The 18,375-nt window shown below is 36.2% G+C and overlaps 1 protein-coding gene across 1 annotated transcript in view; it reads right to left on the bottom strand.

Annotated features, from left to right (window-relative positions):
• LOC131432064 (semaphorin-5A) overlaps positions 1–18,375 on the bottom strand; it is a 510,712-nt gene that overhangs the window by 407,244 nt on the left and 85,093 nt on the right. Inside the window, exon 3 of the mRNA XM_058598113.1 lies at positions 13,023–13,092. Within this exon, the coding sequence (XP_058454096.1) occupies positions 13,023–13,033 (11 nt within the window). The 5' untranslated portion in view covers positions 13,034–13,092. The remainder of the gene's footprint in view (positions 1–13,022; positions 13,093–18,375) is intronic.

The following is an 18,375-nucleotide window of genomic DNA, read 5'->3' as shown; positions in this document are numbered from 1 at the left end:
TGCTACAAATCATTTAGTGTAATTATAGGCGACGGAGATCTGGTGCAGCATTTGGTTGATTTTGAACCCGAGAGAAAAAAAACCCGATCTGCAGAAAAAAAAAGTCAATAAAATGCTCGAAAATGAATTGAATGAATGTGAGCACGCCTCCAGAAGGTCTCGTCAAAACGATGGCAGACAAAAACCTAACGATTTGTGTTACCCGAAGAGATCGAGCAACTGTTCGACTGTTTGACATCGAATTAGTGATAGCTAAGAAATACAAAAAAAATAACTTTTTTTTAATCCAAATACTCGAGTGGATCGAGGTTTGCCGGATGGAATGCTGGTGTCCACGGCGGGCGCATGGAATGCCTTTCGAACCGAAGACGGTGACAAGGTGGTTGCTTTGTCAACTAATTTGGCGGCTTGTAGAATGCCGCTAACCTGCACAGCTCCGAATGTGGTAAGCTTGTCCAATTAATAACCACAAATGATGAATTATAGAAAAAATTGTAACAAAAGAAAAAAAGCTTTTCTGATCGTAGCTAACGATTCCACTGGCCTGGGGGGGATTTGTTTTTCGATAGCTTGGCTCAATTCGACAATTGGTGCGTTTTATGCCGTTCAGGCGATCAGAGTTTGTCCGTTTTCTGTATAATCATCCAATCACTTTCATTGGCATTCAAAATTGCACTTGTAGCCCTATTTGAACTGTTGCGCACTGTTGTTGAAACCTTAAAATTATTCCTTTCAATCTAAACGTGTGACAATCGATTAGGCATTCAATAAGACGTAAAAGTGAGTTCATCTTTGAAGTTTTTGCCATTATCTATGGTACTTCCAGAAACGGTATTCAGAGTCCAACATAACCCAAAAAAGCTCGTTTGTCCATGAATTAGTATGACTAATAAATTGAAATAGTTTTGAGCCCAACTTTGAAGATTTTTTAGTATACTCATCTTCTATGACGGTTTGAGTTTCAAAAACTCATCACCCTGTAAATTCAAAATTGGAAGTCGGAATCGGATAAAATTCACCAATTTTGTATGGAACCATAAATTTATTTTAATTTGAATTTTTGTCTATTGAATTCGTTTTGACCTTTTTTTAGTTTTTAGTTTTAGTTTTTTTTTAGTTATTCCCGATACGTGCACATGAAATTCATTGAAAATTTTAAAAAATACTAACAGCAAGAGCGACGACTTAAACCGAGAATCATTGGATCACAAAGTACGATCGGTAAACAAATTAGCCATACTCTTCGAAAAAACCCAGTGATTATACGTTTCAGGGTCATTTCGCCGAAAGCCGTTTCGCCGAAAGGGTCATTTCGCCGAATGTCATTTCGCCAAAAGTCATTTCTCCGAATGGGTCATTTCGCCGATTCCTGCAATTGTCTTAATATTATATTTGGAATTGATTTAAAATAAACACAAATGAATGATAATACGTTAACGCCCGTTTTGTTGACCTACAATTGTACTTCTTCAATAAAGATTGATTCTTGTACTCTTGAATAAAGATTCATTCATGAACCTCAGAACCCAAGGAAACTAAGCATCAAAGCAATTGGATAGGTATATCTATCAAGCAAATTGTATGTGGTATTGTGTGCAAAATATTTAATGCTGCTTCGCCACATCGATTTGATTCGTGTACTACCCGACCTCGCTACCGCTCGTTCGGACCTAACTAAAGCAAACAAACCTAGCTTAAAGTAGACCGGGCAAACGAGGCGGTTACAGGTTTGTATGCAAGAGGCCGCCGCTTCCGACGGCGGGTCGACGGCCAACTCAGCCGGCTTTATGCCGCCGAGCCTTCCTTGGCTTCGGTTATGTGGCTGCGCCACATCAGTTGTACAGGAGGCATAATGGCACAAAAAAATTATATGATATATTCGAGATTACCCTTTCGGCGAAATGACCCTTTCGGTGAAATGGGCTATTTGGCGAAACGACTTTCGGCGAAATGGCTTTCGGCGAAATGACCCGCTCCCGATTATACATCTTATTAGATGCACATAAATGGAGCGTCGTAGTTCACGCCAATGTACGTGGAAGAACATTCAATATTGTGTCATAAATTTCATGACATAAAATTCACTGAAATAAAAAAAACCTGATAGCGAACGCCACAACTTGAACCGAGAATCATTGAATCACAAAATACGCTTGTTAATCGACTGACCCACAGAAGCATACACACACGCACACACCTGCTTGGCTGATAAAAGATGCATTTAAATATATACAGTCGCACCTGCTAGCAGACTCCAAGTTACAGTCAAATGAAATTACTAAATAAAACTTTCCGTCATTTGATAATTTAGGTCTTTATGAAATACATCATATGAGGGATTAAGTCACCTGCCATATTGAAGTTTTTTTTAAGTGCATAGAAACACACATCTGCTTGACAGGTAAGTGGTGGATATAAATTCATGCAGTCGCACTTGCTAGCAAAATGGAAATTACGTTCGGGACCAGTAAATTTCAGTCCCATCCAACATTAAGCCATTACAAATGGAATTTTGATAAATTAGGTCTTAGTGAATTGCATCATTGGTGGGACAAGAAAACCTGTACAAGTGAATTCTATTTTGTGTGTGTAGTTTAGGGTGTGATGTTCACAAGCGCAGTTGAAATGCGTAAAGTGGTTAACGAGGTGGCTCCCACACAGATAAAAATATTTTGTGAATTTACATAACTATTAACGTTAATACCTCTTACTTTATTATAAAGCGCCTTTTACAAAATTCACTCTGTGCAAGAATGGGTAGATCTTGATCGTGGAAATCTCTTGTTGTATTTAACGTAGTAGAAAAAATTTTCTCCAGACCATTGAACATATGTTCTCCTTCCTATGGTATGGCTTGGCTGTATTTTTTTTTTTTTGAGATACTAAAGCTTTTAGGAACTACCGGTTCGTAATATTCGACGGTCACCAATTTTCCATTTCCAACTTGAGAAACACCGCTGGAAAATTTTAATGAAATTTCTGATACCGACAATTCATTTAAATTCCAGACGTCTTAGTATAATATAAAACGTCGAGATTTGGTGTTATTTCGAAAATAAAATTTTTTTCTAATTTTTTTTTCGGGATGACACACAACCTCGATGTTTCATGAATTTCGAAGATATCGCACATCGAAGAAATTTGGACGATTTCAGAAAGTTCATGTTTCTCCCCTTTGATCCTTTTCCGGCACACTAGTATTCAGTCATTAAAAAGATGAATTTCAGGTGGACGTCATACGAAATAATACGAGTGAAATGGTGTCATACGCATACTGCTGTAATTCCCAAACTGGTCCCCACTGCCCACCTGTTGACGCTAACTTATTTTTAGTGGACAGTAAACTCAGGCGGGCAATAAGTCTCAAATAGTGCACGGAACGACCGAAATTAGCCCTGCGCCTAATTCGTATTACTGTTTTTGAATTAGTTGATTTTAACAACAAAATTTCCAAAATAACTATAAAATTAGTTAAAATTGAGAATTTACTGTGCTGAAAAAAACTCTTATTTTTAGAGAATGTGTTTAGTTGGCGAATATTCTGGACACAAACCAGCAATATTTCAATCCAGTACGAAATTCTCATTGACAACAAATTTTGTTATTAAAATCAGAAAATTTGTTTCTATTTATCTATCACTATCATTACTGAAGGGCAGGACAAAGAAAACAAAAATGAAATTGGTTTTATTAACAAGTTTATTAGCCAAAAAACCATGAGAAGTTTCAAAGCAAAACAAACCATTAAAAAGTTAAAAAGGACAGTCTTGTTGAAACTGCTTGCAAATTGTTTAGATGTTTTTCGCATGTGTTACTATATATCCATATATAAATTTCTAAACCGATATGTAAAAATGACGTAAACTGTTAGTGGAAAGTGTATTTATTCAGAATTTGTGCGCATTTAAAGCGATTGTGCGTAATAATGTTTTTACGCGAAACAGTAAAGTGAGCTTCGAATATTACACTCTAATTGTATATGTCAAATGATGTTTTTTTTTTGTATCTTCCAACCTTCCGGGCTACGCCGTCCGGTGTACTACTTGTATTCGGTTTTTGTTTTCCGAGTGCTCAAAGTTTTCAGTGAGATAGTCAATTTCGCGAAGTCGAATGAAGAAAACAGCAATTGAGAAGTAAAATTTTCAAAAAGAAGTTTAAGTTTCGCTTATGTCTTTTTCTCCAATACAACATCGTATTTATACCTGCCAATATAGAAAAGATAATCGTGACTGACATTTTTTTCGGTAGTCGTGTGCCATCTAGTGGCTAGTAGTCATTACGGTGTTACCGTTTTTTCGGTGACAGAGCGCCATATAGCTGCAAATGGCAGAAACCAATTTAACCATTTATGTTGGTTGAAAACAACGTTTTTTTTATCTAATTCAACTAAAAAATTAGTTGAATGGATATGAAGCGTGCCTTAGCTAAGAAATGACAGCACGTTTAATTGGTGAATTCAACTAAAAAAAGTAGCCATTTCAACAAATATTTTATTGTTATTAAGGGAATTAGAATTAAAAAATCTAAATTAGCAAAAGTAAGATTTTTTTAGTTGTCTCAAAAAATAACTAACTAAAATCAGAAAATCAACTAATTTTTTCGCCAATATGCTGATTTCGGTCTTTCCGTGTGGGTTTTCCCATTAGAAAAAAATCTATCTTAGAAAGGTTCAAAGCAAATGTGTTCATGACAATAAAAATGTTGATGGTATCATTGCTAAATCCAGTTCAGGATCAAGCCAACATATTAGTTGCAAATATGATGTTAATACTGAATCCAAAAATCCAAATCTTGTGAGATTCATAAGAAAGACAAAAAAAAAGGTGTTAGAAACAAAAGTTGGTCGAACAAGATACAAATCACGTCTGTATCACAAGTTCAATTCATACAGAGTACAGAAAAAATATTCATTCCAGTTTGGTGATTATCCTCGTTGTTAACTTTCATCACCAGAAGAACTTCATCTGGTCAGTTTTCTTTGAACTGCAACTCGCTGACAACCACCACTGTGTCACTGCTTCTTGAGTTTGCACTTGTCCCAATATTTTTCTATCGCACGTAGCTCTGGCACCTTGGAAAGAGGGTTAATTTCGGTTGTTCGTGGAATTCCATTCCATGATGCCAAGATGACAAGTCGGCCAAAAACAGAATTGCTTAAGGAAAGGAAACATATTTTTTTGGTTGATAATTTCGGTAGTGATTTCAATGTCGCTAAGCAAGCCATTGGAACAGATGGCTCGCAACACGCAACACACATTTCCTTAGCTCAAGGTATTTGAAAATCCCTCTTCCACTAGCCGTTGAATATTCCAGTTCAGGAAGCTATTTAAAATCTGGAAGTCTTCATCATCCTATACCCTGTAATCAAACTCTCTTCGCAAGATTTGGAGTTATCATATTCTTGTGAGCCGCATATCCTGCTAGTTTTTTAATTCGATGCACGTTTGTAGAAAGGAATTCCTTGCTTGTTTACGAAATTTTGGATGGAGAAGTTGGAGTCCCGATTGAAACAGATGGCCTCTCTTCGACAACTTTGCGACATTTGGTGTTTTATTTCAAGCCCTCCCGATTCAGTCTTTCTGGCGGTCGACAAACGTTTTCCGAATACTTTTATTACATTAGTAACGGTTAGTCTGGATTTTCGCGATGGGCGAGCAAAATTTTGACACATTGCTACTTTCGATTCGATGTCAATTTAACAACTGAAAAGCAAATGTCTCAATTGAGTAAAAGGGATGTTGTTTGATGAGGACGGAAGCGACATTGTGTACTCTAAGTACGTAAGTCAAATTTCAATTGCAACGGGATCAATATAATTAAGCCAAAAAATGTTAGCTTCACTTGCAAACTTTTGCAGTTTAAACGAAATATCATATGTCGGAAGTTTACACAACCCCCGTGTCTTGTCCAATTCATTTTAAGTTTTGACGATATCTTAAATATAGATGTCCCTGTTCGTTCATATGTGAAGATAATGTTTAAAAGAATCTTCATCTATAACTACGATGTCAAAGTTATTCAACGTTTGCGCCGTTTGGTCCCGGGTTGGTGGTTCAATGCATAGGGCACTGGTCTAACAAACCAGTTGTCGTATGTTCAGGCCCCGACCTGGAAGAATTCTTGGTGTCAGTATGATCGCAGCACCAGCCATGCAATGTTTCTGTACACTCTGAATCGGCTGCGAAGTCTAATAAAACAGAAGGTCGAATTCTACTATAGGAATGTAATACCAAGGCATTGCTTTGCCAAGAAATTTGAAAGCTAGGTGATTTGCTAATATAAATAATAATGCAAATATACTGATGATTACCTGTGATTGCCTTTCTCATGTTACAAACAATATCATTCAAATTTTTCAGAGATGGCTGAACTGATTTTCTCAAACTCAGATTCAAATAAAAGGTCGTATGGTCCCATATACTGCTATTAAATTTTATCCCGATCCGACATCCGGTTCCGGAATTACAAAAAAAAATGATAATATTGTCAGTCACTTTTCTCCGAAATGGTAACACACGTTTTTCACAAACTTAGATTCAAACAAAAGGTAGCTTGCTATTGAATTTTATCTTTATCTGACTTCTAGTTCCGTAATTACAAGGTAATAAGAGCAAATTTATGGGAAAACTGACATTCAATTTTCTCGAAAATTACTTCACCAATTTTGACGAACTGAGACGCAAATAAAAGGTCTTGCAATGATTAAAAACCTATTTTAATCCACCTAGTGGTGTAATGATGCCTTTCTCATATTACTCATTACATCATAAATATAACCGTGAAATTCGCAAAAACAACTATTTCTTGAATAGAAATAGGAAAATTTGTTCGGACCTAACCTCACAAACTCTACAAATCCTGTTTAACCTGTAGTTCCGGAACCGAAAGTAGTATCCACAACAAATTAAAAAATAAGTTTGTGAAAATCGATTTGGCCATCTCCAAGAAAAGTGAGTGAGATCCTTTTTGCAGTTTTTAATCACTATTTCCAATTCTTCCGAAACCGGATTCAGATAAACGGAATAGCCGAAGTTGGTTCGTTTGCTACCAATAAATATGACCTACAAATTGGAACAGATTTGAACGTAGTTAAACCTATACTTACTATCTCATGCTCTATTTCGATTAAACCAATTAAACGAAATCTAACAGACGAAGCGAACCCGCGTTTCTGTTACTTCTGCATGTGTAAGTTAAGCTAAACACCATGAATCAGCAGCATAAAACATGAAGTAGGATTATTATTATTATTATTATTATTATTATTATTATTATTATTATTATTATTATTATTATTATTATTATTATTATTATTATTATTATTATTATTATTATTATTATTATTATTATTATTATTATTATTATTATTATTATTATTATTATTATTATTATCATTATTATTATTATTATTATTATTATTATTATTATTATTATTATTTGAATTATTATGGCGATTTGAAAACTATGACACTCATCGCCCTGCAACTGCGGAACCGGAAGTCGGATCCAGATGAAATTTCTTAGTAGGTTTAAAGACAGTATGAACTTTAATTCAAATCAAGATTTGTGAAAATCGGTTCAAACATCGCAGAGAAATCGAAGTGAATTTAGTTTTAGGAGTTTTTCTTCTTCACTTTCGGTACTCTCGGAACAGGAAAAGAGGGGACCAGTAGTGCCGAATTAAGTTTTCATGCCCACAAACTAACAAGCTCCGCAATAAGAAGAATTTATCAGACAGTTTTATGGGATTTGTACCTGTTTTTAACCATCGTTCGTGGAAAAATACTAATAAAATTATAAGTAATATACTAATTGGTAATTTTCCACTTATCACGCTTTAGTTCGGTTTCGGAAGTCGGATCCTGATAAAATGTTCCACAAATTTTTAGGATATTATAATACCTTTCATTTGAATCTTAGTTTGTAAAAATCGGTTAAGTTGTTCCAGAGATAATTGAATATAAACTTTTTCTCAAATTTTCACATATTGCCATATAACTCCGGAACCGGAAGTCACATTTAAATGAAATTCAATAGCAAGCTATGGGACCATAATACCTTTCATTTGAATCTTTGTTTGTGAAAATCGGTTCAGTCATCTCTGAGAAAAGTGAGTGCATATTTTTGTTACATACACACACACACACACACACACACACACACACACACACACACACACACACAGACATTGGCTCAGTTCGTCGGGCTGAGTCGAATGGTATATGACATTCGACCCTTCGAGCCTCGGTTAAAAAGTCGATTTTCACAGCGATTGCATAGCCTTTCTACAGGGTGATTTTTTAAGAGCTTGAGAACTTTTTTAAACAATAAAACGCATAAAATTTGCAAAATCTCATCGGTTCTTTATTTTAAACGTTAGATTGGTACATGACATTTACTTTTTGAAGATAATTTCATTTAAATGTTGACCGCGGCTGCGTCTTAGGTGGTCCATTCGGAAAGTCCAATTTTGGGCAACTTTTTCGAGCATTTCGGCCGGAATAGCCCGAATTTCTTCGGAAATGTTGTCTTCCAAAGCTGGAATAGTTACTGGCTTATTTCTGTAGACTTTAGACTTGACGTAGCCCCACAAAAAATAGTCTAAAGGCGTCAAATCGCATGATCTTGGTGGCCAACTTACCGGTCCATTTCTTGAGATGAATTGTTCTCCGAAGTTTTCCCTCAAAATGGCCATAGAATCGCGAGCTGTGTGGCATGTAGCGCCATCTTGTTGAAACCACATGTCAACCAAGTTCAGTTCTTCCATTTTTGGCAACAAAAAGTTTGTTAGCATCGAACGATAGCGATCGCCATTCACTGTAACGTTGCGTCCAACAGCATCTTTGAAAAAATACGGTCCAATGATTCCACCAGCGTACAAACCACACCAAACAGTGCATTTTTCGGGATGCATGGGCAGTTCTTGAACGGCTTCTGGTTGCTCTTCACTCCAAATGCGGCAATTTTGCTTATTTACGTAGCCATTCAACCAGAAATGAGCCTCATCGCTGAACAAAATTTGTCGATAAAAAAGCGGATTTTCTGCCAACTTTTCTAGGGCCCATTCACTGATTTGCAAGCGTTGCTCGTTAGTAAGTCTATTCATGATGAAATGTCAGAGCATACTGAGCAAATAATAATGCATGAAAATCATAACCTCAAAAAATCTGAGCAAATACTAATGCATGAAAATCCTAACCTCAAAAAAATCACCTTTTATATGAGAAAGGCAAAAAGTATCATATAAAGACTGTCCCAGAAAGTATGGACGCAACCGAAACCCGCTGCCATTTCGCAATGGTTCAGAATCTGTCAATTTTTTTGGCTGCGTCCTGTTGTTTACTCTCTTCTCTAACCACTTGTGCAGTAGTTTATTCGTTTTCATTAGTTTGTTTCGAAATGCGTGGGCTTTCAGCAGAACAACGTCGAACAATTGTGTACAAATGGTGCACAGAACGCGGACTGTCACTGAGAAAGATAGCAAAAATGGAAGGAGTAAGTGAAAAAGCCGTGCGAAATGCAATCAGGAAGTTCGGTGAGGATAATACCTTTGAGGATAAACCGAAAACCGGGTCGAAAAAATGGTCCTGCTAACCTAACGTATACTGAAGACGTTCGAGCAAAAGAAGGAGGTTTCAGTTCGAGATGTGGCCAAAAAAGTGGACACTTCGAAGTCAAATGTTCTTCGTGCTAAAGAACGTTTGAATCTTTGAACCTATAAGAAGCAGAAACAACCAAAACGTAGTCCGAAACAAGAAGCATCGATCAGGCCGAGGGTTCAAAAGCTGTACAATACGATTCTTGCTGGAAATTTGAACTGCATAATCATGGACGACGAAACCTACGTGAAACTCGATTACAAATCCTTGCCGGTACCACAAAATTATACGGTGCGAGAAGAGAAAGTGTTAAACCAGTCCGAGACATCGATTGAAGTCGAAAAATTTAGTAAGAAAGCTATGGTCTGGCAAGCAATTTGTAGCTACGGTAAGATTTCGATACCCTTCATCACCACTGCTTCAATGAACAGCGAAATATACATCAAGGAATGTTTACAAAAACGACTTCTACCCATGATTCGAAGCCACAAGAATTCTGTTGTCTTCTGGCTAGATCTTACTTCTTGCCACTACTCGAAATCAACGGTAGAGTGGTATACTACCAAAAATGTCATTTTCGTCCCAAAAGACATGAATCCACCAAATTGCCCCCAACTTCGACCAATTGAGGAATTTTGGGCATTAACGAAGGCACATCTTAGGAAACATATCTCGGAAGCCGAAACCATTCAACAGTTCGAAAAAGATTGGAAAAAAGTGTTAAAACTTGTCGCCAAGAAGTCTGTACGGAATTTAATGAGGAACGTTCGCAAGAAGGTGCGCCAGCTAGTCTACAATGGCTAAGTAGCAAATGTTGAGAATAATATTCTGTTGTTTCAGTCTAATATTATCAGTATATCCAATAAAATTTGAATATCTAACACTTGTGAATTATTTACAGCGAAATCAAAGTGCGTCCATACTTTCTGGAACAGTCTATAGAAAGGATACGCAATCACAGTGAAACCGGAATTTTGAACCGAGCTCCAGAGGGCCGAGTGTTGTATGTCATTCGGCTCACCTCGTTGAGATCACAAAATGTCTGTGTGTACATGTGTGTATGTTTTTTTGCACTAACTTTTCTCGGAGATTGCTGAATTTCCATAAACTTAGATTCAAATACAAGGTCTTATGGTTTCACACAAAACTTCGGAATTTCATCTGAATCCGATCTCCGATTCCGGAACTACAGGCTGATAAGTGTATATATTCCATTTTCGAGATCGTGTTTTTATAAATGACACAAAAAAAATCAAGCCAAATACCTTCAAATAGCCGTATAATTCTTTAAATATGCAGATATAGTTTATTTATGACCAAATACGTTGACTGGTACGTTCCTGATTCCGGAAGTACTGAGAAAGTGCTCGTGTGCTCCAAACCAGGAATCACTCGAATTTCTCAGAAACCGATCCTCGCAAACTCAGATTTAACTGAAAAGTATTATGTTTCCATACATTAATTAGATTTGTATCCAGAACCGGCTTCCGGTTCCGGAAATACAGGGCACGGTGTATGAATTTGCAACCTATCATATAGAGCGATGATGCAAAATAACGTAAAATCCTTCTAAACTTGGTTCAAAACTGTTTCAATTTATAGGTTATGTTAGTTGCTGGTTAAACGAACCGATTTCGGTTATGTCAGTTTCAGCGCTTGGTTCCGGAAGTACCGGAAGCCAATTTTCACTAACTTAGACTCAATTAAAAAAAAAAAAAAAAAAAAGAAAAAAAATAAAATTAACAGGTTCAACGTATATTTTAATAGACTGCTTTTGACTTTTGTTCGGATCTCGATTCCAGTTGCGGAATAACAGAGTGAAACACGACGTGTACAATAAATTCGACTGTGAATCGTAGAAGCAATATATCGAATCGTTGGAAATGCAAAAAATCTTGTCAATATACAAAAAAATATATTGTAACCCATAGATCTACTTGTGAAACAATTGTTTATGCTGTAAAATGAATGGTTTATTTTTTTACGGGTGGTTATGCTAATGTATGCCCAAAAAAGCTTTTGCGTTCTAATTCAATGTTCAAATAAAAGTTTTTTGAAGAATATCTTAGTAATATCAATGAAAACATGAGTTACATGAGAAAGGCATTACTGCACCACATGTTAATCCATCAAACAAAAATTTAAAAAATTTGTGACTTGGTTAGTAGTAGAAAGTATAATGTATCCAAGTGGGCATTCGACCAAAAATAACTGGGAACCACTGGCTTACTGTGTTCGCCAACACATTAAATTTGTCTGTATTACAAAAGATAGAAAAGATATTAACCTAAGTCATCATTTAAAAAATCACAACAACAAAAAACACATAATCATTTTACCAGTAGCTATATTGCATACCTTTTCAACTTATTGCATAAATGCACTAAGTCATCTTACGCAACACTTGCCAAAACCGAAAAAGTGGTTCGATTAATCATTCATCGATGGCAAAACCCCTAAAAACGAGGCTTCCACAACCGACCCTTATCTAAGATTGCAAACTATTTACTAATTGGATCAATATTAGTTCTGCAGACTCCGGCCTGTCCGGCACACACGGTGCAAGTGATTTATGTGGGGACCTCTCGATTTAGCAAATCACGTTTTCCTTCGACGTCGTTTAAGCTCTTCATAGCAGCTAAACCCCCAACACAAGAAACGAGTTACTGAATTTCGCGCGCAAAAAAAACAGCTTCCAATATGCAACAGAATCGCAGAATTGTCCCACAAAAAGGTCACTCCGCCGGTTGCTAGGTTGCGAAGATATAAAGCATACATACGCTACAGCTGCGCGCTACGATCATTTAGGAATCGGAGGTCGCCGAAGACGGAAGGCCTTGGCGCCAAATTTGGGACTCGAAGCAATCGAACCATATTTGATTTGATAATTTTATTGAAACAATCAAAAGACAGCAAATCCGACAGGCGATATTCGGCTCGAATGACAGACAGGTTCGCAGTAGTGTGGCAGTGGCGAACACCGCATCTCAGTCAGCAGCTGATAACTTAAGAGTCTCGGGCGGTCGCGGTCGGTTGCGGCGGTAATGGGGGAAGTGGACGATGACGGCGATGCAATCGGCCAAACCATAAGCGAAAGTCATTTGCATATTTTAGGCAACGCGATTTCATAAGCATGCAAAAGGTTTGGTTTCATGAAATACAACTTTTGGAGGTTCCCCCTCTTGGCAGTTTTTTTTTCCTGCGTGGTTTTGCCGATGAAGGATTTTTCCGTATGTGCAGGTTTTGCAATGAGCATTCAGCACCCCGGCAACCGATGTTGGAACAATGCTTTTGAGGAAACAAATTCGTGAAAGGTCACGAAAAGTACTTCTAGACTCTTTATTTTGCTTCCCGGAAACGAATTTGCTTCGAGAATCTTGGCATAATTAACATATTTAAAAAATCTATATATTGCAATCGCACCTTTTCATCATCCGGTTTGATGTTTACACTGAAGACTTGATTTTAAAAGTTGTCAGATCAACTCGACCGCCTGAAAATAAATGAAAAGACAAAACTCATATTAAATCGATATCAACAGCAATCCATTCAAAGCATGTGTCAATTTTATCCTAACTTTCAAATCAGTCCATTTCGAAAAAATTCGCACTGAATTTCACCGCCATTCTCAGAAACCTCCAAACGAATCAAATGCATAGTTTCTCCAACTAATTCCAGTTGAAAGCATTCTCACCTTTCTCTGACACCTCCTTTAATAGAGACATTCGGAGGACTTCGGGAGCGGAGATCAAACCGAAGTCATCAAAAAAAACATGCGCGCATACGGTAAAATTATCAGCCATCCCAAATCGATTGACTTTCTCCGCGGGGCCGGTAATGTGTTAAATGAAATCGGAGAAACCCCATCTTGACATTTAAGTCATCGGTTCGTCCGTCCGTCCGTCCTTCCGTCCGTCGGGACCCTTTCGCTTCAGGGCGAATTTGCCAAAACCAAAAAAAAAGAAAATAAAAATAAAACAAAAAAGATCGACCGGCGAAAGACACGTCGGCGGTATTTCCAAGACACCGTTTCTACACACAGGTGTTGATTGATTAATGGCCCGAGATTAGCGGCGAACAAGAGAAGAGCTATCAAAGCTCTTATTATAATTTCATTTTGCGCCCTATCGAATCCGGGGCCTTTTCCGGGGCCGGGTATCATCAGCGGGAACGCTGCGAGGCTACAAGGAGGGCGGTACTTCCTCTCTGGACGGGCGTTTTGTCGGTGGTCGGAGAAAGAAATCAATTCGCTTGCCGCGATCGAGTTTTGGCAAGATTAGACTAAACAAAGGTTTTGGGTCGGCCCGGCAGCAAAAAAAAAATATTCGGGGCGTACTGAAATTCGCGGAACGGATGTTTAGTGGTTCGGTGGAATAGAGGAACATGTGGAATTGTTTGATCCAATTTATAGTTTCATTTATTAAAAACCGATTTTATGAGTTTTCGAATATTCGTTTTGTCCATTAGCTTTTTTGCACTGTTTACTGTCAAATCGACTTTGTAACCTAGCAAAATTTGATCTACTTCTTAGTCTTTACTCCTTACCCTTACGATTTACGATTTACGTCTGACTGTTTGCTCTTCACGTTTTTCACTTCTCACTCTCGCGTTTCGTTTCACACTTAACGTTTCACGCTTTAAGTTTCACACTTTTGACTCCACATTGTACGCTTCACGTTTTATCATTAACTCTTTTCTTCTCTATTCTCAATTCATTATTCAATACACTTTTCATACTTTTCTATTGCTCCACTCTTTACTTTTTACACTTCACTTTCCACATTTTACGTTTAACATTTTTCTTTTAATATTTTCCGCTTCACAGAGCAATTTTTGACGTTTTATTCTTCGCCTTTAATTCTTTACTTTCTACGCTATACTCTTTAACTCTTGATCTTGTAGTACTTATTTTTACTTTTAACATTTCACTCTTCACCATTCATGCTTTATTTTTCTAATTTTGATCATATGCTTTTGACCACTGACTTTTTGTCGTTTACTTTCTTCCTGTCGCCCCTTTCCTTTTTGCTCTTTACTTTTAAAACTTAGCCTGTTACCTTTACAAAATCACTTCTAACCAATTATTCTTTGCTTTTATCTTGTATTTATATACTTTTTTTAAACCTTTTACTTTTTACCTTCTACTTTTTAGCTTTTGCCGTTTGTCATTTACCTTCAGTCTTTAGTTTTAATACATCAACTTTTTATCTTTACTTCTTATTATTTGCCTTCTACTTTTAACCTTTCACTATTTACCTTTTTTTAAAGATATTTTTATTCAGGCCTATTTGCCGATTGAACTGAGTTTTTAGCTAAATTTTTTTTGTATTGGATCTCGTTGTCACCCTTTTTCGAGGAGGAGAGGAGCTTCCATTCCCCTCCTGAGAGGATTGAGGGGCAGTTTGTTCGTGGTTCGTCTCGTTATCCATTTCCATGGTATTGTTGTTGATTTCGTTGCTAGTTGCTGTAGATGCGCCTTCTTGTACATTGTTTGCAGTTGCTGGTTGGTTGGAGGATAAGTTGTTAACTGCAGCTAGTATACTTTGTTCTATAGAGGTTACGTTGGACGGTTTCGTTGAAGGGGATACTTCACTGTTGTTGGTGACTGTCACAGGAGTACTGGGGTTGCTTGGGGTTGGTGTGAAGGAAGCACCGTTGTCCTTTAATGTGGTTGTCTCCTTGCCCAGTTTATCACATGGCTTACCGTAGTGAACAGTTTTTTGGCAATATTGACATGTGGCCATCTAATTGTCATAGGTAACAAGTGATTTGCACGGGATTCTTGTATCGTGACCGAAAGTTACATAAGTAGGTATAGACCTTTTCAAGCGCATGCGTAACAAACGTACGCCATTTAGAATACCGGGGAAAAAGTTCTTCTACTTTTCTTTTTCGATAGAGAGAATCTCTCCGTATTGAGACATAGTTTTGCAAATATAAGAATCGGTGACGCTTGAGGGAAGATCATGCACACGCACTTCTATAGCACTATCTTCCATATATAATGGAATGTTGTACTTAATGTTCTCGTGCTCCACATAATGCACATTATTATTGTCTTTTGCGAATTGAACTGCATCCAACTCTTTATAAAACTGGATGTGAACAACATTATTTATCTTATTGCATTGAAGTAAATGTCAAGATGCATTTGCTCCTTAAGCAAACCTTCAAGTTCTCGTATCGAAGGTCGAATTTTGCACTGCCTGAAGTCAACAATAATTGTATTCTTTCGTACCGGCGGTAGCTTTTGTTCGTTTGGTTCACTCATTTTCGAGGTCGTTCTATTGTTTACTACACAATACTGTACTTGGTACTCTTTACGCTTTACTTCTAGCATTTTACTCTCTCCTTTACATTTTACCGTTCATTAATTACCACAATTATTCATCACCTTAAATCCTTTACTTCCTACTCATACCCTTTCACTCTTTACCTTTAATTCTGTTCAAATTACACTGCATTCTCTACTTTTTATCATTCAATCTTTACGATTAACTTCTTACCTTTACCTCTTCACATTTTATTTTCTATCTTATACTTTTAACTACACGGAACGACCGAAATCAGCATTTTCGCGAAAAATTTAGTTGATTTGCTGATTTTAGTTAGTTATTTTTTGAGACAACTAAAAAAATCTTACTTTTGCTGATTTAGATTTTTTATTCTCATTCCCTTAATAATAATAAAATATTTGTTGAAATGACTATTTTTTTTAGTTGAATTCACAAATTAAACGTACTGTCATTTCTTAGCTAAGGCACACTTCATATCCAGTCAACTAATTTTTTAGTTGAATTAAAGAAATATAATGTTGTTTTCAACCAATATGAATGGTTGAATTGGCTTCTGCAATCTGCAGCTATATGGCGCCCTGTCACCGAAACGGTAACACCTTAATGACTACTAGCCACTAGATGGCACACTACTGCCGAAAAAAATTCAGACGCGGTTGTCTTTTCTATATTGGCAGGTATAAATACGATGTTGTGTTGGAGAAAAAGACATAAACGAAACGTAAACATCTTTTTGAATTTTTTTTCTTCTAAATCACTGTTTCTTCATTCTCACTGAAAACTTTGAGCACTCGGAAAACAAAAACCGAATACAAATAGTACACCGGACGGCGCAGCTCGGAAGGTTTGAAGATACAAAAAACCTTCATCACAATTAGAGTGCAACATTCGAAATTCACATCACTGTTCCGCGTAAAAACATTATTACGCACAATCGCTTCAAGTGCGCACAAATTCTGAATAAATACACTTTCCACTAACAGTTTACGTAACACATGCGAAAAACATCTAAACAATTTGCGAGCAGTTTCAACAAGACTGTCCCTTTTAGCTTTTTAATGGATTGTTTTGCTTTGACACTGCTGTCCTTCAGTAATGACGGTGATAGATAAATAGAATCAAAGTTTCTGATTTTAATAACGAAATTAGTTGTCAATGAGAATTTCGTGTTGGATTGAAATATTGCTGGTTTGTGTCCAGAATATTCGCCAACTAAACACATTCTCTAAAAATAAGAGTTTTTTTCAGCACAGTAAATTCTACATTTTAACTAATTTTATAGTTATTTTGGAAATTTTGTTGTTAGAATCAACTAATTCAAAAACAGTAATACGAATTAGGCGCAGAGCTAATTTCGGTCGTTCCGTGTATAACCTTTTTTAATTTTTACGTTTCGTTTTCAGATCATGTGCACTTTAGCATAATCCGAGTACTCATGAGGTAATAAAAACGCTTGAATGACTGTTAATTTTTTATTTTTTGCTGTTTATCTTATACCTTTTACTTTTAATTGTTTCCTCTCCAACATTGATTTATTTTCATTAAATTTTTTAGTATTTCTCTAAGCACCCTTTGCATTTTATTGCTAACATTTTATTTACCATCGTTTACTTTTCTCCATTGAACTTTCCCATTCATTTGTTACATGTTGCTCTTTTCCTTTGACTATTTATCATTTACTTGTTACGTTTTACTTCTCATTTTGTATTGTCAACCTTCAACTCTTCATTTTTTATTTCTAGTCATTACCTTCTGTTCTTTATTTTGATTACCATCCATTATTTCTTATTCATTACTTTCGCTCTTTAGTATGCATTCTTAATCTTCCACTCCTCAGCTTCAACATTTGACATTTTATATATTAATCTCTACTTTTATTGTTCAATAATTATTCTACCGTTGACTTTTGATCTTTCGATCTTTTCCTATCACTATTTTTCTTTCATTCATTAACTTTTACTTTTCACCTTTTACTTTTTTTATTACTATTTATCCTAACATTTAACGCTTTTCATTTCTCATTTTACGCGTCTCATGCTTAACGCTTCACACTTTTTACTCCTCATTGGACGCTTCTCGTTTCACACATTACTTTTCACTCTCTATTCTCAATTCTTTAATCAATACACTTCTACTCTTCCACGCTTCAACTCATCTTATATACTTATATATTTTTACATTTTACTCTTTATTTTAGAATATTTACCATTTACTCTTTACCCTTACTTCTTATTTTGCATTCGTAACCATCAACTTTTCACTTTTTACTTTTACTCATTCTCTACTTTCATTATTATTTTTACTCAATATATTTTTTTTGCTCATTATATATTTTATTCTTATCAAGTTTGTATATTAACATTTTATTTTTTAACCTACGCATTTTAGCTTTTTCACTTTGGCCTCTATTTTTACCGTTCACTTTATTTTGATTTGATTTGATTTAAATTTAATTTAAATCTTTCTTTGACTATTTATTT

The sequence above is a fragment of the Malaya genurostris genome, chromosome 2 (assembly GCF_030247185.1).
Source record: "Malaya genurostris strain Urasoe2022 chromosome 2, Malgen_1.1, whole genome shotgun sequence".
NCBI classification, from domain to species: Eukaryota; Metazoa; Arthropoda; class Insecta; order Diptera; family Culicidae; genus Malaya; species Malaya genurostris.
Note: the sequence above shows the minus strand (reverse complement) of the source record. Positions and strands in the feature narration are given on the sequence as shown.